The following is a 21,179-nucleotide window of genomic DNA, read 5'->3' as shown; positions in this document are numbered from 1 at the left end:
AGTTTTATGTGACTATTTATTTTATCGTAAATGTTATTAATAACGAGAAATCAGACAGAAACTACAAACTGTTACTTTTGTCCCCGGTCTCCCCTACCGGCGTTGTAAATTTATAATCGATTTTAGTACCTAAGCAATTTTTGCATGGTTTTGGTAATGGTATGTAATTATCGGCTTACTGCCGGTTTCTATAACTCTATCTATCCATAACTGGTAGTTACTTTCATACGATTTTGACATAATGAAAAGTTACAATCTGTCAAAATCGTATCAATCGGCAGATAATGTTATATGAAATCCCACCAAAATGCCAACTCTCTCGATTCAGTCATTGCCAAGTCACTGTAATTATAATATACTTAAATGTTGATTTATAACAGTAACTAGGTACGAAATAATTTGAATAGGGCTTGGCTTCTATGAGATCTCATACCTTTTTACTATGGGAAGGCTTTAGTTTTCCACCAACCAAGAGTTGGCTGGAAGAAATTGCTTCTTGGCCTTTGTGTACTTCTTACTTTTTCTGTCTTCATGTTTTTGTCTGTGTATGTTTATATCTTTTGTGCATACAATAAAGTGTCTATAAATAAAAGCTGAATCAAGAGACTTGGCATTTTTTACAATTCTAATTACACAGCTTTCTTTAGACTATAAAAGACAACATTTAATAAATATTTAATGTTCATTCATTACGATAAAGAGCAGCTCTACAGTATGTTATAATTTGCCTTGCAATCTAGGTGGACAAAGGTGTACGGTATTTAAAAAAACTTTCGACTGTTCACCCAGGTGATCTCGAGAGGTGTGCGGTGGGCAAAAAGGGCGCGAACCTTCACTAAAAAGTACTAAAATAAGCATTTTTTTTATGCTTGCGTGCCTTATCGTTATCGAAGCACCAACTTCAAAAAATTATTATGTACCTACTATTTTTTAACGTCTGTCGTCTGAGCGCCTGTATCAGCCAGCTCTCAGTGACGGATAAGCACAGTTTTTTTACCGGTCTTCATCCAAAATATGGATGGGATGTACCTACTTAGGTACCTACGAGATGTATACTTGACGGCTTATAGTTTAAAGCGATTTCTTCCAGACTACATAATGGTGGAAGGAGGGTGGAAGCATATCAAGCTGATGATGATAACTAAACATGGGAGTTAGTGTCAATACATTCATACCTATGTGCCTATAGCCTAATAGTTAACCTCTATTTATACTTAATGAAAATCCGAATAAATATGTTTTGTAAAAATATATACGTATTTATTTTCACTATTGGCGACGAACAAAAGTACAGCCGACAATTGTAAAAAAAATATCAAAATAAGTATAAAATTTATAAAATCTGTTGGCCTAATTTATTAAAAAATAGAGTCATTTTTCACTGTATGTTGCTTGCATGATTCCAGTGGAGGGTGGGTGCTAGTTGACGGGGTGGAGGCGGCGGTGGTCAGTCGTGTGAGCGCATGTGTATGTCGTCGTGTCGCTCGCGCGCGGCGTCGCGGTGGTCGCCGGACACGCGCGCCGACGGGCCGGCCGCGTCGTGCTTGCCGTGCGCGGGCGCCGGCGCCGACTGCACCAGCCGCCCCACCAGGCTCGCGCTGCGGTCCTTGCGCGGCCGCGTCCACTCGTGCGACAGCACCCGGTCCAGCGTCAGCCGCAGCGTAATGTCCGGCTCCAATATATGCCTCACGATCGACTTCGCCGCCGCCGACACCGAGTCTCTGATCCGCGAGCGGAACACCCAGTTGCGAGACATCTGGTCCTTCAGCAGCTTGCGCAGGTTCGAGTCGTCGAAGGGCATCGATGCGTTCAGCATGATGAACAGGATGATCCCGAGAGACCACACGTCGGCTAGCTTCGGGTTGTAGGGCGTGCCGCTCACCACCTCCGGCGCGGCGTACGCTGCAGAGCCGCAGTACGTTTGACTGAGGACTCGTCGGTTGTCTCCATCCGTGCAGAATCTGGCAAAGCCGAAGTCCGCCAACTTCACGTTAAACCGACGCGATAGTAGAATGTTCTCACACTTGAGGTCACGGTGCGCTATATTTTTACTATGAAGGTATTGCAACCCGCTTGCCATCTGTCTGAACCATAGCTTCGCTTGATTTTCTGGGACGACACCGTTCCGTTTTATAAAGTCTAAGAGGTCACCATTATCAGCATATCGCATAAATATAAACACTCTCGGTCCTCGCTGTAAAATACTGTGCACTTGAATGATGTGTGGATTTTCTATTTTGGTGAGGATGTCCAACTCTCGGGGGAAAAACTTTTCTAAAAAATCCCTCGGGGCCTTTTCTTTGTCGAAGATCTTGCAAGCGAGGTGCATCCGCTTGGGGCTGGCGGCATCGCAGTACTCGGACAGGTGCACACTGGCGTAGGAGCCCTGCCCGATCTTCCTGCCGATGAGGTAGCCACGCTGCTCTAGTGCGTTCACCTCGGAGCTTCGAGGGCCGAGGCGCTCAGCCATGGAGCTCTATCGACTTTATCTTTACCCGTTTACGATACATTTGACATCTCACTCACTGTCTACCAATAGTGTCCAAAATCTCCTCCGGTCTAATGTCAAAATGCTCTGTCTACAGAGGGTAGTTTATCTATTCACAGCCCTCTTATGAGAGAAGTTATCAACGAAAATAAAAAATCGCTTATAGCACGCACAAAATTTAGGGTAAATATTAACTACATCACAAAAAATTTGGATATAAAAAACGCTTCTACTTGTGATAAAAAAAAACTTCTGAAAAGACGTAAACCTACATGAATGACGTTTATCGTTGGTTTCTAAAACTAAAACAATATTTTTTCAAATGTGCCTGTGTTAGAAAATGTCCAATAAGGTTTGATGTATCATTGTGTTTATGATTTTATTTTCCCTCAAACAGCCTGCTTTTTGGAAGAAGTAGCAGATCATAATCCAGTAAGTTCCTTGTCCCAGCCAGTCCATCTATAAATCTCTAATCATTCAAACTCAACGTGTGACATCTCAGAATAATAACGTCATAGCGCTTCTTCAAACTCTCAGAATAATAACAGTATCGCTTTAATCAAACTGAGAGCAACATCAAAACGCAGTTATCTGTCATGCATCAACTGTCTTGTCAATGTCATTGTCAAACTAAATGTCAAAGCGGCTGTAATTTTTGTGTTTTGTTTGTTTGTGGGTGGATTTCCGATAAAAATACTAATAAATAAGCACCAACACAGTACTTTTAATATACCATAATTAGCTTCATGATCAATTTTGTTCGTCCATATTCAACTGTTTATAAATTTGTGCCTTCAAGATGATGAACCAATACTTGAGAGAGTTGGAAAAGGTTTGGCAATTTTTTTACCTACTTACTACATCTACTCAATAATCTTTACGGGCCTTAGCATGCTATTCTAAAAAAATATAAGATTGTGGTTTAGGCCCCTTCTCTTCCTCATCCAGCCACGGACAGTTCTTAAATGGAATATTTATACTTTATTCCAACACTTTCTTATTCTAATATGATTGTCTTTACAGGACCCTTTTGATCCAGATGAGTTTGTGGAGAGGATGGTGAGGCGCAGTATGGAAGAATCAGGCAATCAGAATGAAATACAACCTGAAATGATACATGATATCTTCACTCAAGCCATCCAAGACTTAAAAGTTAGTACCTATTTACCATCTATTTACATAATTATTTATGTGTATCTTAAGTGGTCCGTATAGTGCTGTGTGGTTTTGGGTGCATAACTCACACATCAACTGGATCTTATAATATATATTGGCATACACTGGGCAGTCAGCAATGATTTTTTCAGACTGGCTAATCCTTTCGCCATACTGACTAACTGAAGTCAAAGCAATGAATTAGGTAAAAATTGTCATCATGCACCATAGTATTAAGGAAAATATGATAAAAAATTCTCAGAGCACATGCGTGGTGGGAAATGATCCAAGCTCAATTATATAGTTTAGCAAAAATCAATTAGAAAATGCCAAGTGCAGGCACCTCTGCAGAGAATATAATGGACGAGGAGCAGCTAAAATTAAACATTGTTTTGAATAGCATAACATATTTATGTTAAAATTTGCTGCAAAAAAAAGCCAAACTCTCTCAACACAACTTCTGCTCTTTGGGTATGTCTGAAAATCATAAAAAAACGATACCTAGAAGTAAAATACAGCATTGTTCAAGCAAACTCACAAATTGACTATTGACAAATGTTTCAGGTTCTCCAGGAGAGGCAAGAGAGGAAGTGCGCCCGCCTGGAGCAAGCCGTGCAGGAGGAGGAGAAGCTCTACGGAGCCAAACTGTCAGAGATCATGGACCAGCACACTGTGAGTATAGCTGCTCGTAGAATATGCAGGATATTTGTCCGTTCAATTTAAGATGTCATATGTGATGCAACCCTTTTAAACATAAAGTACAACCTGATGGTCATGACAGTGCTTCATAGCTATGACTGTTGTGCTAAGAGCCTCTGGGGATGATAACAAAATTTTATAAACTCAAATAGATTTGTTCTTAGTGTCCTGGTTCTGCCTGGAGGATTGCAATAGGCTTGCATCTTATTACATTGGGTTTCTGCTAGTCTTACATACTTACTTTTGCCCTCGACCCTCCAGCACTGTGTGAGTCTGTGCAACTTAAGCTGTGTACAGACCGGCCCAACAAACGCCAAACAATGGATATTTATTATACATAATACAGGGGCACATAGCAGCAATAAAGGTCAGCGAAACCCGTTAGTTTGGCCGGTCTGTACGCAGCAGCTTTACTAAATGCATCTGTATGACCCGCACAGTCAATTCTGCCAATGTCACATTTCAACCTCTCCAGCACTGCGTGAGCGTGTTCAACTCGCTGGACGAGCGCATGTCGCGGTGCGGGGGGCAGGCGCAGGACGTGGGCGAGAAGCTGGGGGCCGCGCGAGCGCCGCGGGCCCGCGCCGCCGCCGCCCGGGACCTGCTGGCGCACCTCGCGCACTTCCTGAGCCCCGGGCCCGTGTTGACGGACCTGTTTAATGATCCTAATAAGGTGGGTTTGTGTGGTTTATTATTTCAATGATCCTCCCGTTTCTCTACTAGTTGTGAGGTTTTCTTATTATTATAATAGTGAGTGATTACCCAGGTTGGTCAATATTTATGTAAACAGCTATAATGTCTAGTTTACCCCATTGCTGATGCATACCTCCACTATCTCCGCATAGTATTAGTGTGTAGTATATTACAAAATCATCATCATCAGCCTGTAAGATTAAACAAATAATAATAATTCCAGCTAAACGAAGCAGCGGATGTGATTCAAAAACTGCACACGATATCGCAAGAGCTGCCTCCGGAGAAATTCGAGGTGGCCAAGAAGAAAATTGAAGCCAAGTACGATGAGATAGAGAGGAGCCTTATTGAAGACTTTGTGAAGGCGCAGAACCAAGGCAACTTGGATAAGATGAAAGACATTGCCAACATCATGACCAACTTCAAAGGGTATTCGCAATGTGTTGACGCATTTATTGAGACCAGTCAAATGGTATGCACTTATTTATATATATTTAATATTTTATATAATATATGTTAAGGTTTGTTTTACTGTCTAATCACAAACAGTTTGTTTTGTTCTGATAGTTGTAAGAAATGCGTAAAAAATATGCCAAAAAATATACTAACTTATTTTTACATGGAGCATATTTTGCAATAAAATTGCTGGTAATTTCACAGTCAAGTCATCATTAGAATTATGAACAGCCCAGTGGCGGTTGCCTCTACCAGAAAGCTTCACCAAACTGTCCTTGGCTTCTTATCCATCCACTACCACCTACACCCCATATCCAATACTAAAGTGCCTTTATACACCCTACAGAACACTCTACAAGGCAAGGACATATTCTCGGCAGTCCTACCCCTGTGTAAGAAGAACTACACGATAATTCGAAGCGTTTTCCCGAACCCCGAACAAGTGATGAGCAAGTTTGTGCTCAACATCTTCCATCTGAAGCTACAGAAGTACATTCAGACGAAATTGGCCGACAAGAATGATGTGGAGAAGTATCTGAAGAATCTATACGATATGCATACTAGGTAAGGTTTATTGGATGTAGATTTTTGGTTAAACTATGGTAAAAGAAACCCGTACTTAAATACTTTGTCAAAGAATATTCAAATGAAGTTATAAAGAGAGTTGTTTAGTCCTGTAATCTAGTTTTCGCAATACGACTGTGAAAGTGTAAAACATCAGCACGGCTAGTATGGCCATAATAAGACAACATGTGAAGTGACTGATTAAATTGAGTCACTTTTTGATATCAGTCTTAAATGTTAGCATAGGGGGTACATGGGACTCGTTTTATTTGTGTGATTCGGAATTAGTCCCAGTGACACTGTAACTTTTCTGCTCTGTGCAAATAAGTTTTTCAAATGTAATTTTTTTCCGAAAATCTCTCATTTGTGGTTGTTGTTTGTATTGTCTATGGTTTTTTGACAATTAAAATGTCACCAAACGTCAAACTTGAAGAAAATTTTGACTGTTTGGGGCTTTCGAGAGTTTCGAGTGTATTATTTTGGTAATATTACTTTGCTTTGCGCTACCCCATGGATTCATATTGGCTCATTAAACTACTTTATTGAGTTTCTTGGACATCGTCTCATCAAATGATATACGACCAAGCTTGCTCCCGACCAAGCACGCTCAGATTCCTTGGGAGCTCCTGCTATCGGCAGCCGTCGATGCATCGGATCCCTGAGACGAAGAACAAAAACAGCATGCCACCTGACTGATGACCCACCCACTGTCTACCCAGACCCAGGAGCTAGAAGGCCTTGAGAAAAAAGCCCGGGCAGGATCATGACGGGCGCAGCAGAATATCATCTTCGATGCTTGTCCCACGGCCTGACTGAATAATATTTATATAATCAATGGAAGGAAAAAACAGTAGGTAAGTGCCAGTACCCGTGACATCTTATTATAATTGGGCATATGCACACAAAACAACTCAAAAATTTTTTTTCACATGGCACTACTTGGTCGGCTAGGCCTAAACCCTTCCTTCATTGGAAGGAAACCCGTACCAGCAGTGGGGACGTGATGGGTTATGATGATGATGAAGATGACAGTAGGAGTCATAATCTTAGTTCATAAGTATAACTAAAATCTAATGAAACATTTTTGTTTGTTACAGAACATTGAAATTGGCTTGTAGGCAAGACGGAAGATGGTCAAAACTGGTCAGAAATTGATGGCCTAGACACGGTTGGAGAGCTCTTGTTGGCAGAAACCACATGAATGGTGAATGGTGGTGCTGAATGATGGTCAGATGACATCAGCAACCTTGTGGTGAAACAATGAACTGGAGCGGCACCGAACTGAAAAAGTTGAAAAACTTGGCATACATACTATGAGACCCATTTGATGACTGATATTTGCAAAGTTCAGACTGATTATTGTGATAGTTGATAACTAAGAATACCTAATATGCTTTTATGGTGTGTGAAATAGTATACTTTTTATAATTTATTAATTAAAAGTTTAATAAATGTTTTACCTAAAGAAAATTTTATATTTTTATAACCATTTAAGATAGTTGTAAGTACATGCTAGCATACCCACTTATTTTTTTATAGTTAGTGTGTAGTTGATAAATAATAAAGCCTGACTAGGGTTTGTCACTGTAGTGAAAGGATTAGTCGCTGACTACCCGGTGTGCCGGATGTATTCAATGTACCGTTTATATGATTTACACTTCATGAACTCCACATTTAGCATTCAAACTATTCAATTAGCCACTTCATCTCAGTTAGTGTGTTGTTCATGTGTTGTTGATAAATAATAAAGCCTGACTAGGGTTTGTCGCTGTGGTGAAGGATTAGAATGAGTCGCTGACTGCCCGGTGTGCCAGATGTATTCAATGTACAGTTTATATTATTTACATTTCGTGAACTCTATATTTATCATTCAAACTATTCAATTAGTTACTTCATTACCTACATACTTTGACGTGAATAGGCAAACTTGAAGTATAAGTATGAGAGACAACTGAAAATCTGTGGTTTGTTCCTAAGGGCAAACATATGCGCTGAGTTGCTTCCCTTTTGGTCTGCTTCAACACACACATTTCGCCTCTTAATTTAAGTGTACAAATGTTTAAGTGGAACAAATTAATGTCTATCTATCTAACTTATTAGCACATGTCAGCGACAGGATTTGAATCCACATCTCTTCCGTGAGGGGCGGGCGCTTACCCGTCTGAGCTAACACCGCTACATATAAGTAATATGATATATAATTTTAGTCAAATAAAAAGAGGATGTGTTTTGACAAATGTTGTTTTTAAAGCATTTTCAACGGGTTATTAGAGTCCCGGATCATCCTCCCTATAAGTATTATAGTAATTTTCCTTTCCTGCATCTCTTCTTGTAGAGCAACGATGAAATTAACAAAAACTAAACAAATAATAATTTGTGTCACATGTTATCACCACCTTCGAATTTGAGTGATAAAATGCTACCTAAACAAATGTCAAACTGAGACATGTGTGGCCAAATTGGTACACCCATGTTAGGAAATACGACAAATCTTCCAATCTCGCTGTCAAAATTGTAACTCACATCTTTTAGTGATTATTTCGTGTTGGCCATGTTAGCGTTTGTGAGGACAACTGATATCACGCAATTTGTTGCAACTAGCTGTCATTTATATCTTGTCGCAGCCATACTGTGCTACGCGTGCAGGCGTGTATTAAATTAGACCTTATCTCCCAGCACCCAACGCATATGCGACGAGCTGATATCAGCGGGGCTGGTCTCCGCGGCCGGCAACTCCTCCGGCGGTGAGCTCCGTCGAGAGGCGCTTATCAACGGAGCCATGGCGGCTGCGGGGGATGGGTACAAGGAGCTGCAGTTGAGGAGACTCAAGGCGGTGATGGCCAACTCGCTGCATAAGTACTATAGTGAGAAGAGTCACACGAAGAAGCAGATTCAGGGTGGCGGGTATGTTGTGGTTTGTTTGTTTTATATGATTAATAGGTTTTTGAGGAAAGAAAAATAACAATATTGGACTCATTGATGGGTATTGGGTACGAAGAAATAGTGGTCAGACAGTAGAGGAGATGGAAAATTATAAATACGTAGGTATATGTTATTCAACTCATCAACGGAGCCATGGCGGCTGCGGGGGATGGGTACAAGGAGTTGCAGTTGAGGAGACTCAAGGCCGTGATGGCCAACTCGCTGCACAAGTACTATAGTGAGAAGAGTCACACGAAGAAGCAGATTCAGGGTGGCGGGTACGTTGTGGTTTTAATTTTATACGCTTGATAGGTTTTTTTAGAAAGGAAAAATATAATATTGGACCTATTGATGGGTAAGAGAAATTGTGACCACCATATTAGTTAGCCCCAGTACCTAACAGCCTTCAATCTAAATTCTGCATTTAAAGTTAACCAATCTGATCTGAGTCATTTTCTCCCCCCGTCCAGTTTCCAAGAGCTCCGGCGCGACCTGCAAGCAGTTATCGGGGCTCGCGCCAACATCAACATAGCACAGATAGAGAACTACGGAGGAGAGACCTTCCTGAGCGAGGCCCTGGTGCAGAAGATGCTGGCCGAGTCCAGCACCGCCTTCCTGAGGTGCAGGACTGTGAGTAAAACATTCACTAGTGCTTCTATGGAACTGTTTCCACGCCTATCCGCAGTGGCAGATAGCAGACGTGGTCGCTGTCATTGTCTGAGAATTAGTTTACAAATCTGACTCTGAATCTGTTATAGATTTTTACTATTTATTTCGATAAATTTAAGCTAATTTAAATCTGGCTACTCTTGGTTGCCGAAATATGAAGTTTCGGAGAAGTATACAACATGTTGTTTTTCGAACCCGACAAACTTTAAGGGGGGATTCTACGGGTAATTTCATCGAGAAAAAACGAGTAAATGTAAATTTTTGCTGTTTTTTTGTCAAAAAAACTAGATTAGGTGCTTGTAACTTATTTTATGTAACTATTTAGCAGTTGTGCATATTTTTATTGGATACAGATGACTTTTTGCGGATAAAAGCATTTTATTTCATGTCCGTAAGGCGTTAAAATCTCCAGATATGATTTTTTATGAAAACTAAGTATCTAAAACTTTAAAATGGCCGCCATTTCTAGAATATTGAGATTTGACCCACATATGGGAGTGTTTTCTCGATGAAATCACTCGTAAAATACACCCTTAAAGTTTGTCGGGTTCGAAAAACAACATATTGTATAATATAATGATAGTAGTTGGTACGTTAAATACGACTAGTCATCGTTGAAGGCTGCATGGATCGCAGCCCGAAATGCGGTATATGATCAAGCAGTGAGAAGCTTTCCTTAGAATATGTAACGACGCAATCTAAACATAGTTGGAAACCAACATGGCTTAATCACAACTAATTAAACATATTCGTTCCAGCTATGCACCCCTACAGAATTACCCGGGGTGCTCTCCTCCCTGCTGGACGTGGTGATCCAGTACGTGCTGGTCGAGCACGTGGACTACGCGCTAGACCTCGGCATTCAGTCCATACCGATTGCAGAGAGCAAGTCGCCGCCTCAGGTGGGTGTTTAAGAAAAAAATAACAATTAAAAAGAAGTAAATATATTAAGATATTAATATTTCGGTTAAGTACTTAATATAAACCATCTTCTTTCTTCAAAGCCTTAAGCACTACCAATCACTTTTTCAACATCACCAAAGGTTAACTGGTAGAAAATGCTGCTAGCATTAAGTTCGCCTTTGTACCAATTTACTTTGTGCAATAAAGAATTTAATAATAATAATAATAAATAAAGAAAGAGGTTTTGTTTATAAATACATAAACTGTGTCATTATAATATAAAACATAGGTGAAATAAATACATAGAAATATACACAAGAATAAATAATAATACATCAACAAAATAATTCATGCCCAGTCTAAGTTGCCGGTGCATTTATGCAGCGTCAAAAAACCCTAAGGACTAGTATTGTAGCACTGTCTTTTCAGCAAGGGTGGCAGGCCCTTGCTGACATCGCGTTTGATTTCTAACCGGTTAATTTGAATGCCGTATATTTTTTAATACTTATTTGTTGTTTCCAGATTTACTTCTTCGACATTGTGAATCAAGCGAGCAAAATAATAAAGATGTTTGAGCAACACTTTCAAGAAGCCATCGTGCCTTGCATTAGGTAAGTAAATTAAACTACATTACGGTTAAATATTTAGTAAGGTTTCTACTTCGTTATGTATTTATCAGTATTGTAAAAATTACGAGCACTAATATCATTAGCCAATACATTGTTCTTTAGTAAAACTTCTATGAAGAACTACCGTCCAACAACACTCTATCTATTGCCACGCTTACTAAAACCATTATAGTCGCCCTATCAGCTCAATTAAAACCCAGACCACAAATCATAACCTTCCCTCAACAGCTCGTCCTCAAAACAAGCTGACTATATCCAGAAGAAGTCCACCATCATGGAGCAACTGGCCAACAAGCTGGACGCGGGGCTGGAGCGCGCGCTGGCGGCGGTCGTGGGCTGGGTCAAGCTGCATCTGCAGACCGAGCAGAAGAAGACCGACTTCAAGCCTGAAGGGGACATCGACACTTTGGCTTCGCCGGTGAGAATTTAAGAATGTAGAGGAGGAGAAAGAAGGGTGTCAGGATCGTTCCTTGTGGAGGCCCATAGGGTCTCTGCCCTCTGGGAGATCTCTTGGGTCAAGCTGCATCTGCAGACCGAGCAGAAGAAGACCGACTTCAAGCCTGAAAGAGACATCGATACTTTGGCTTCTCCAGTGAGTACTAGGAATGTAGAGGTAAAGAAAGAAGGGTGTCTGCATCGTCCCTTGTGGAGGCCCATAGTCTCTGCCTCCCCCTTTGGGAGAAAGGCGTGAGTATATGCGTCCTTTCGTCAAGTTACTGCAAGATGGCCCTATCGTAACATCGCAAGTGGCTAGGTAGCGCCACCTAGTGTCGGTCAGTGCAACTCCGTCAAAGAATAGCGTGAGATTGGCTTTCAGTATATAGGTAGTTACCTATAAGTTACAAGACGCCAACAATCATGGGGCAACCAGGTAACAAGCTGGACGCGAGGCTGGAGCGCGCGCTGGCGGCGGTCGTGGGCTGGGTCAAGCTGCATCTGCAGACCGAGCAGAAGAAGACCGACTTCAAGCCTGAAGGAGACATCGATACTTTGGCTTCCCCGGTGAGGATTTAGGAATGTAGAGGAGGAGAAAGAAGGGTGTCAGTATCGTGCCTTGTGGAGGCCCATGGTCTCTGGGAGATAGGCGTGAGTATGATGTATTCTTGCGTCCTTTTTTCAAGCAACTGCAAGACTTTAAGGTTTTTACGTAGGCTGAAGAAGAATAATAACCAGTGTGTTTCCACGGGGAGTCTGTAGTGTCAACAAAATCCTACGCAATGTAGAAAGGATAGCAGAAATAAGATGTAAAATAATAGGTATAGACCAAAATCAGTTTATTATGTGCGAGTACGCGCAGTATACACTCTATTTTGCAGTGTATCTGCCATCTTTTTATGCCAGTCTTTTGCTAATGTCTTGTTTGCTCATTGAGCTAATCCAACGTCTATCCCTCAGGCGTGTCTAGCGGTCGTGGCGTACCTAAACACGGTGTTGGACAACATACACAACGGGCTCGAAGGCGACAACCTCAACGCTGTCACGTTGGAGCTGGCCATCCGACTGCATCGCGTCATTTACGAACACTTGCAGAACTTCCAGTTCAATTCTGCTGGTAAGTATTTTGTTTGTAAATATGTATTTGGATTTTTCATGCAATCATGGATTAAATTAATGTAAACCTTACTTGTGTTATGGTTCCTTGGTACAACTTGGATACTTAGGGATTTATAGTAAAATTTGTACATAAAATAAATTGGTTAGATTTCCTAGAGCACGCAACCATGTAACTATGTACCATTGTCAAATGATTCGGTTAATTCGATTAATGAAATAACCCTACGACACACTTACAAACCGGCCTTTGCATCACTGTCACTATTAAGGAGTCTACACACCAAACCCGCCGACCCGCCGACACAGCCCGGCGGCTTGGTGTCGGCGACTTTGTTTCAAGAATCATGTCGGCGACTCGTACCCGCGCGTGCAAGTACTAAAAAAGTTGTACTGATTTCTTGCCGCCGACACTCACCGACACAGCCCCATGACACATGTTGGCGGGTTGGCGGGTTTGGGTCGCCGACACCAAGCCGCCGGGCTGTGTCGGCGGGTTTGGTGTGTAGACTCCTTAATAGTGACAGTGATGCAAAGGCCGGTTTGTAAGTGTGTCGTAGGGTTATTTCATAGTAGAGTAGACTCCTTTACATTCGAATCCTTCATCAGAACAACCCGATGTCAACCCCATTTTCGACTGCCTCAAATACTAAACCACTATTAACCTCCCAATCCCTCCCCAGGTGCAATGATAGCGATATGCGACGTCAAAGAGTACCGCTCGGCGGCGTGCTCCCGCGGCGCGCGGTCCGCGCCCGCCCCCGCGCACGCGTTGTTCGACGCACTACACGCCTTGTGCAACCTGCTGCTGGTCAAGCCCGAGAACCTGCAGCAGGTGTGCGAGGGAGAGACGCTGGTGAGAGACGCACTGTTGTACGGTGTTAGAGTGAGACGAGAGATAAGCAATAAGCTCGTTCTCTTCGATGCGCTACACGAACAGTGTAACCTGCTGCTGGTCAACCAAGAGATCTTGCAGCAAGTGATCGAAAAAGAGACACAGTATGGTATGGTCGGACTGACTTGTTAGATTGAGAGGGAGGACCAAAAATATTCGTTTTTTTGCGCTCACAATAAAATGACTAGAGTTCGCGTTACGACTAAAGTCTTACGGCAAAATCGGGAGCTAATCTAGCCTATCTTATTATCTGAAATTTCTAAGAATGAAGCCAAAGAGTAAATAAGACTACGTTGGAAACAGCGCTATATGGCTATCAGAATTCAGTGGTGGCGCGGACTCTTAAGAATCATCTTAATAAGTTACCCGTGCAACAAAAAAACCCTCATCCAATCGGTCCAATCTTCTCGGAGTTTAGTGGTCTCACATACTTCACCGAGAGACGTATTATTATGTCAGAGATCAGAGACTTACAATAAGTACTATTTTTGATAGGTCATAAAACATAACAGGTGAACATAAATTTATATTACCTCTTTAACAGTCTACTTATGTTCTACATTAGAGGTGTCATGGCCGCCATAATTCAAATGCGAAATTGCACAAAAGCTCGACAGGGGAAAGCTATAACTTTGACACTAAACACATTTCTGGCTGGCAGTCAAAGCGAATGTAAACACTACGTTTTTACACCACTAATTTGCGTTTTATAGACGAGTGTTACTGGTTGCTGAGGGCCGGTTCACATGACTACAGAATCTCTTGTCAGGTGGTATACAAATAGTACGATACTTAATTTCGAAAACGAGTAGAGCAAAAGTTTTTCTGACCTACGGGTTAGGAACACCTTTTGAACAAACACAAGTGCTATCTGTATTATGTACACTATACTCTGTCCATTATATTATTGGTTTTTAGACAGTCGAAATCCCATACATTACATATTTGAGGACTGCAAAGGAAAACCAACTTTACTTACCAGACATAAGGAAACGTCAAAAATACAATAACATAGTGGAAGCTCTATAGACAGAATTATCTACCATTTCCTATTATGTAATCTTACGAATGCTCAATGCTATGGTCGCCGACGTCACAGCAGAGTATATGATACATAAGTAATAAACTAATTTGTGATCATGATTGCTATTTTTGTACCCTACATCGCCAACGTCCACACCATGTTGAATATGTCGCAGGCATCTGGTTTAATCTCCTGTTTGATTGAACCGCTAGCCCGTTCATTGGATGACGCTAATCAGTTGAATGACTAAAGAACAACTCGTCAAGTGGTTGACTGTAACGTCCAACGTCTTGACTGAACGTTATTCAGCGAAGTCGTTAAATGGGATATAGTATAGCAACTTTGTAATGTCTAGTTAGGATGAACATGACCAGACAAGAGTCAACAAAAAGACTATGTTACAAAGCTCTCATCTCACAAATTAACTAAACAATAACAATAAACGTACCTTGATATTGTTGTTCATAATTATCCAGTTTCAGCAATTTTTTTTATTTGTAACTATCCGCCGGCGGTGTAATAATAGGTAAATCCATGTTGTCACTCTATTTTAACATAAATAACGCACTACAAAGCTAATTTATTTGCAAAAAATAACAATACAAGTGCTTTTTGTGTCAGCTGTTCGCTGTTAGACGCCATATTTCTTTTATTCACCACCTGACTGATTTTAAGTCCGCTAACTAGTTGGACGTTTTGTGACGCTTGTACAATCAACGTTCGGCCTAGTCATACAACTGGATAGCGTCATCCAATGAACGGGCTAGCGGTTCAATCAAACAGGAGATTAAACCAGATGCCTGCGACAAATACACCGGTTCTCGTCCGATCACCGAAGTTAAGCAACATCGGGCGTGGTCAGTACTTGGATGGGTGACCGCCTGGGAACACCACGTGTCGTTGGCTTTTTGCATTTTTTTTATTCATAAAAGCCATGACTCGTCTTCTGTTGGCCTTAGGCTCCTCAGCCTTCCTCATCCATCCACTACTGGATCTCTGAGGAAGGCCATAGGTAACGTAGTTTACAACGGACGTCTCCTGAGTTCAGGCATTTCTTTGAAAAACGTCTGTTCTACTATGAACCTTTATTGGCCTATAATTATGATGATTCATCTTCATCCTACATAATATACCTATATACGTAAATAAAGAGTCAAATCTTAGCTTTTTCCGTCTATCCAGGGATTCTGCCAGCACCCGTAAATGGTACTTGTAAGATGGTTTTGACGATAAATCACCACTGTCTATTAGTCTACTCCAAAAGTGTGTGTCATTTAGCATAATGCAATTTTGGACACACGTGCCTTTCAATAAAACGTTTAATTATAATTACTGATTGCATACTAATTAGCACCTAATTACTTATGTTATTAAGTTAACTATAAAGTAAAGTTATAAGGAGGCCTTTGCCCAGCAGTGGGACACTAAACAGGCTACATAAAAAAAGTAAAGTTAAGTTAACTATAAAGTTATGTTTTAAGTTAACAATGTTATAATTTTGTTCGCAGGCGGAGTTGGATCGAACCATTCTTCTGAACTTCATCCAGCTGAGATCCGACTACAAGAGCCAGAAGTTGGCCAACTGTCTCAAGGGCCTGTCATAATATTTGAACAACAGTGTCGGATTCTTTCAAAACACATAGTGAAACACTACGGTGGTACTACAATAATTGTTGCTCTAATATCAGTGGTTAGTTTATATCTTCAAATGTCAATGAGATGCAAAGTTTTAAAAATGAATATGCTAATTCGGTGCACGGGCTTGGATGCCCTTTTATCATAATTATGTGTATATTTAGATGATGTTTTTTTATTTAATCGTAGCTGTAAGGTAAAATGTTATTTATAAATATTTAAACAACGATTATTTTAGATGTTATTTATTATAAAACTTGAAAGTATTATGAAATACACAGTCACGCTATTTTTTAAATATTCGTGTGTTGTTATTTTCAGTTAAATGATAAAATACAGTAGTATATGTTCATGTTAATGATAATTAAAGAGTCCATTAATAGATCCAGTAGATTCAACCGGAACAATACAAAATATCCGATTAACTTTTTAAATGTCTCGCGCGCCCATGTGGGTTACATTAGCGGTGACCTCATTATTTTGTTTAGACAATCTTTCATCGAGTTTCACTTCGAACTGACGGCGCAAACGGCTTCACATTTCGCCAGCTATGCAAAGGTTTTACCTTGACGACACCTAGAGGGGTCGGAATCGAAGCTCGTATCATGTTATTGGATAATGGTGCGCGCATACCGTGTTATCAGCAGTATGTACTCGGCTCCACTACGTTCATTCATGTCCCCTCCACCGCGTCGGTGAATGAGCGCGCGAGTGTGCGTGTGCGGCGTGCGCCCGCGCCAGTCCCGCTCGCTCCGGCCCCGTGACCGCCGCCCGCCGCGTCTCTGTGCTCCACTCAGTGTCAACAACCAAACTATTTAACAGTGTTCTCGTGTTCTATCGCTAATCTGGATAATCTCATCAAAATTGAGAGGTGAGTCTGCGTACAATCGCACCCAACGTTTATTTTCATTCAAGCCCCCGCCGCCTACGCTCCGTGTCGCTATTTGAGAGCGACGAATTTACATGTTATGTTTCGTTCATCGGATTATTTCGTTTATCGCTGGTGCGATGTGAATGGGTGATTAGGGTGTCGCTCGCACAACATCTAAGATGCGTTGTGATTCATGTGTGACGTTGTGGCCATGCGTCCACGGTGTCGGCACTCGGCAGTACGAGTGTCGGGCTAGCAGGGCGATGGTATCTAGGCGCGGCGCGTCCGCTTGGTTTTTATCCCATCTACCTGCTTGTCGAGTGCCTTTTGTGGGATCGAGCCCCCGCTAATGGTAACGCGTATCGGTTCCAATACCTTCTGAGCAAGTTCAGTTTTTATTTTTACACAAGTGGCTTGAGGTTTGCGCTTCTAGGAGTGCTGACTTGTTGATTTGCAGGCATCGACTTTCTGATAAGTACCTACGGCGATAAGCGTTATTAGTTTTGTAGGTTTCTAACTTAATCCCTTTGGAACAGTTAAAGTGAACTTGATCCTTATTTAATTTGTCTTCCTTAGCAGCATGTTCCAAACCAAACTACACAGCTACTTTTGTGTACTTAAGCCCAGGGTTATTAAGTTAGTTTAGTAGGTACCTACCTACTTACCTACCTTAAACCTCTTATCTGATTATGCTACACTTTGTACTGAATGAATTCACTCTATTTTTGAGAACGTGTTCACTTTTACTTTGAAGCTGAGAAGGAATGTAGATGTAGGTCCAAACTTCAACTGCCAATGTTGGTTGGTAGGTAGGAATCTCTAGCTAATCTTATCTGGAATCACGTTTTTGGTTTCCAAAAACTGTCGATATGTAATCAAGATAAACTAAAGCATTCTATTATTAACTAATGGTTGATTACCAGTACCACCTATGCAGGCAGGTACTTTTATATTCATTATGATATATTATCATTAATTAGTCATAAATACTTAATTATTGGCTAATTAATGGTTTGCTTACAATAATTTTGTGCTGATGATAGTCAACTGAAGTTCATAACTCCTCTTTACGGTGCTATTGCTAACCGTCGTTCTCTTTCATACATAAAGTTAGTTGATTTAAATGATCTCCTTTCTTCGTTCGGTGGCTGCCGACTTCTCGGAATCACAAGACTGTATCGCACAAACGAACACTGTAATAAATCTAAACCATAATTTACTTATTTATTTATTTAATTCTTTATTGCACAAATATAAAATAAATGTACAAAAGGTGGGCTTAATGCTAAGAGCATTTTCTACCAGCCAACCTACAGGAGGTACAGGAAAACTGGTGCAAAGATGTGCAAAAAAAATACCTAAATAAACATGAAAGATGAAGGAACTAAAAACGTCACTTAATAATTATCTAAATATAAATAATAAAAATACATTCTAATACTTATATAAATTAATACAAAGGATACATAACTATAATATGTATACAATTAAAATAATATAATATATAAAAATACAAAATAATAATATAATATCCAGACAGATATATAATAATAAGATATTTAAAGTTTACACACACACACACACACATTAAATTTAAATTTGTACCTTTGTATCAACGTTTGTAATAATATAGTACTTACCTCTGTATCCAAATGCTTATGCTTAGGGCTAGGTAGGTACAGTAGGTACTAGGTAGTAAAATAACTACCTATTTAGTCTAGTTTAAGTATACTTAACCTATTCCCTCAGCCTACTACAGGTCGTACTTTTAAAACCAGAACATCTTCAAGTCTAATAATTTCAACATCGTCAGCGCCCGACAACTAGAGGTAATCGGACTGGATAATCCTGACACAGGTGACAAATGCTAGATCGCTATTAAGTAGGTATAATAAATAATACACGCTGTCTCTAGAAGATCATCAGATCGGCATGGTCTAACTACCACTCTACTTAATCAAAATCAGGCCTGGTTTCACTGAACTAAGAAATTATTTCTTTATACTTACCCAAAACTATGTAGGGGAACCCGGGGTAAGATGGGGTCGCGGGGTAAGACGGGACCCCCCACTTATATGCAAAACTATACATCTTAGGAATCTGAGTAATGAGCCAATAGAAAGGCTTAAATGATTGACCTTTAGTGCGCCAGTGTCAGCAGGTGTGAGCGCATGCGTTTTTTGTGTAAGCTCAATTGTTTGTTTTTGCGTAGTGTCCATGTTATTTTTGACCGGTAGAAACAACGTCACAACACAGTAAGTAAAACAGTGGCATTTTTGGTAATTGTGTATTTTATTTAAGGTTTGGTACGCTTTGTTTAAATATGTGCAAAATCACTTTAACATTGAAAATATTTTTTTTATGAATTATTTTTATAAAAAATATAACGTGGGGCAAAACGGGGTATTTTTTGAGGGGCAAGATAGGGTACGGATCTAGCTTAGTTAAGATTTTTTTTTTCTCCAACTCGATAATTGACATTGTAGAAGGGCTCTAAAAGGGCTACAGGGAAGTTGGCTTAAAGACCAAGCAGATACTGCCTACGAAGAAGAATAAGAGCGAAGATGACTGTGTCTACCTCTACTGTGAGGATATCAACAGTCCTACTTTAAATCTAAGGAAAAGTGGGTCGGATTTCAAAGGTGCAGGCGTTGGGCAGCACAGAAAAAGTATTGTTTGTCTGTTTTGTGCCCCACATAGTATACTTACCCCATCTTACCCCGTACATGGGGCAAGATGGTTTATTTCCCATTTTTTACATTTCTTAAAATAAGTCAATTGTAATGATTACTTTTTTGGCAAAAGCTGTGCCAAAGTGTTCGTCATTAAGTTCCTAATGAGCCATAAATAATTGATAACGTTGTGGTTATAAATACCTGTTGTTTTTTTGATTTTCCCTTAGCGACCCCGTCTTACCCCGGGTTCCCCTACCTACTTACTTATTTATATGAATGATATTAACATACCAACCTACTGTTTAGGTTGATTTAATAGATCTTCATTTGATATTTCTGTCGTGGCTATAAAAGGCAAAGTTGTTAGGAATACATTTTTTACCCAAAATAATGCCAACATCCGGCGAAGTTAAGCCGAGGAACATCTAGGCTCCGGTATCTCTACAAACATTGCGACTTCACTTCATCCTAGTGAAGCATTACTTACTACATAATATGTATAGTAGGTATATAAACATCTTGTATTTATGTCCTACGTGTTCTTTAATCTGCACTTTTGTTCAATGACATGTAAATTCAGATTTAACTAACACGCACACATATATATCTGTATCATATTCTTTTTATATAAGTACATAAATATATCATTATTAATTACGAATGTCTGAATGAAATATAATTACATAACCAAACGGATATAAAATATAAATTAATGAATGACTTATGTATGCATGTATGTAGGCTTAAACTCCTAATCCACTAATCCTTAAAATACTACCATAGTTTATCTCCATTTACTAGTAATATTTTCTAAATAACTTTTTATGATAGATAGTGAAGTATACCTATCACACAACTTTTCCCTGTATGAATCACGCGAGTAAATTTTCTTAATTTTTCTTGTCTTGTTATCACGATGCGCACTCGTGACTTTAATTTATAAATATCTCTTTATGCAATCACATCTGAAAGGGAAAACACCGTGTCTTTAATTAAACTATCACGCTGTATCAAATAAGCCCTAAACATATCTGCTGCGTATCTGATGCGGCTAGATAAACTAATGTGACACGACACCCACAAAATGTTACGAAGATAGTGGAACATAAACAGATTGTTGGGTAGGTGTAGGTACTGATCTATTTTTAAGTAAATTTGTATCATTACTTATTTCATGAATCTTTACTAATTAAAGTATTAAAACGGAAAATTGTTAGCACGGTTTCTTAAACTTCTAAAAGCTCAACGGCCAGTAGTAACTTTAAGTTTTCATAAAGTTTGTTTGTTGCCGTTTGAGATTACAAATTATTTTTTTGCAACATCCTGTATAGCAAATCCAGAATCTAGCTA

The 21,179-nt window shown here is 40.1% G+C and overlaps 3 protein-coding genes and 1 long non-coding RNA gene across 4 annotated transcripts in view; 3 read left to right on the top strand and 1 right to left on the bottom strand.

The window, feature by feature from the left end:
• Nucleotides 1–1,234: 1,234 nt before the first annotated feature.
• Nucleotides 1,235–2,726, bottom strand: LOC105382409 (testis-specific serine/threonine-protein kinase 2). The gene has a single exon (XM_038107326.2). It carries the CDS (start codon nucleotides 2,468–2,470, stop codon nucleotides 1,448–1,450), a length of 1,023 nt encoding a protein of 340 aa, XP_037963254.1. The 5' UTR covers nucleotides 2,471–2,726; the 3' UTR covers nucleotides 1,235–1,447.
• A 122-nt stretch (nucleotides 2,727–2,848) lies between these two features.
• Nucleotides 2,849–16,446, top strand: LOC105382344 (exocyst complex component 5). The gene is made up of 14 exons (XM_048630301.1): nucleotides 2,849–3,320; nucleotides 3,512–3,640; nucleotides 4,208–4,315; nucleotides 4,818–5,015; nucleotides 5,259–5,507; nucleotides 5,838–6,055; nucleotides 8,732–8,959; nucleotides 9,448–9,607; nucleotides 10,405–10,548; nucleotides 11,072–11,160; nucleotides 11,407–11,596; nucleotides 12,574–12,730; nucleotides 13,413–13,585; nucleotides 16,157–16,446. Exons 1-14 carry the CDS (start codon nucleotides 3,288–3,290, stop codon nucleotides 16,250–16,252), a joined length of 2,172 nt encoding a protein of 723 aa, XP_048486258.1. The 5' UTR covers nucleotides 2,849–3,287; the 3' UTR covers nucleotides 16,253–16,446.
• LOC125490581 lies at nucleotides 6,353–7,515 on the top strand. The gene is made up of 2 exons (XR_007267777.1): nucleotides 6,353–6,909; nucleotides 7,153–7,515. It is a non-coding gene; the product is annotated as an uncharacterized LOC125490581 (long non-coding RNA).
• Nucleotides 16,447–16,996: 550 nt separating the features above from the next.
• LOC105382345 (ETS-like protein pointed) overlaps nucleotides 16,997–21,179 on the top strand; it is a 114,116-nt gene continuing 109,933 nt past the window's right edge. The window contains exon 1 of the mRNA XM_011552207.3: nucleotides 16,997–17,154. The gene's annotated coding sequence lies outside the window, so the exon portion shown is untranslated. The remainder of the gene's footprint in view (nucleotides 17,155–21,179) is intronic.

This window comes from Plutella xylostella, chromosome 25 (assembly GCF_932276165.1).
Source record: "Plutella xylostella chromosome 25, ilPluXylo3.1, whole genome shotgun sequence".
Taxonomy (NCBI): domain Eukaryota; kingdom Metazoa; phylum Arthropoda; class Insecta; order Lepidoptera; family Plutellidae; genus Plutella; species Plutella xylostella.
Note: the sequence above shows the minus strand (reverse complement) of the source record. Positions and strands in the feature narration are given on the sequence as shown.

Excerpts from the sequence above, each read along its gene's own strand:
- LOC105382409 (XM_038107326.2), bottom strand. The coding sequence starts at position 2,470 with ATGGCTGAGCGCCTCGGCCCTCGAAGCTCCGAGGTGAACGCACTAGAG.
- LOC105382344 (XM_048630301.1), top strand. The coding sequence starts at position 3,288 with ATGATGAACCAATACTTGAGAGAGTTGGAAAAG. Across the intron at positions 3,321-3,511 it reads ACTTGAGAGAGTTGGAAAAG|GACCCTTTTGATCCAGATGA; the intron begins GTTTGGCAATTT and ends TTGTCTTTACAG. Across the intron at positions 4,316-4,817 it reads AGATCATGGACCAGCACACT|CACTGCGTGAGCGTGTTCAA; the intron begins GTGAGTATAGCT and ends CAACCTCTCCAG.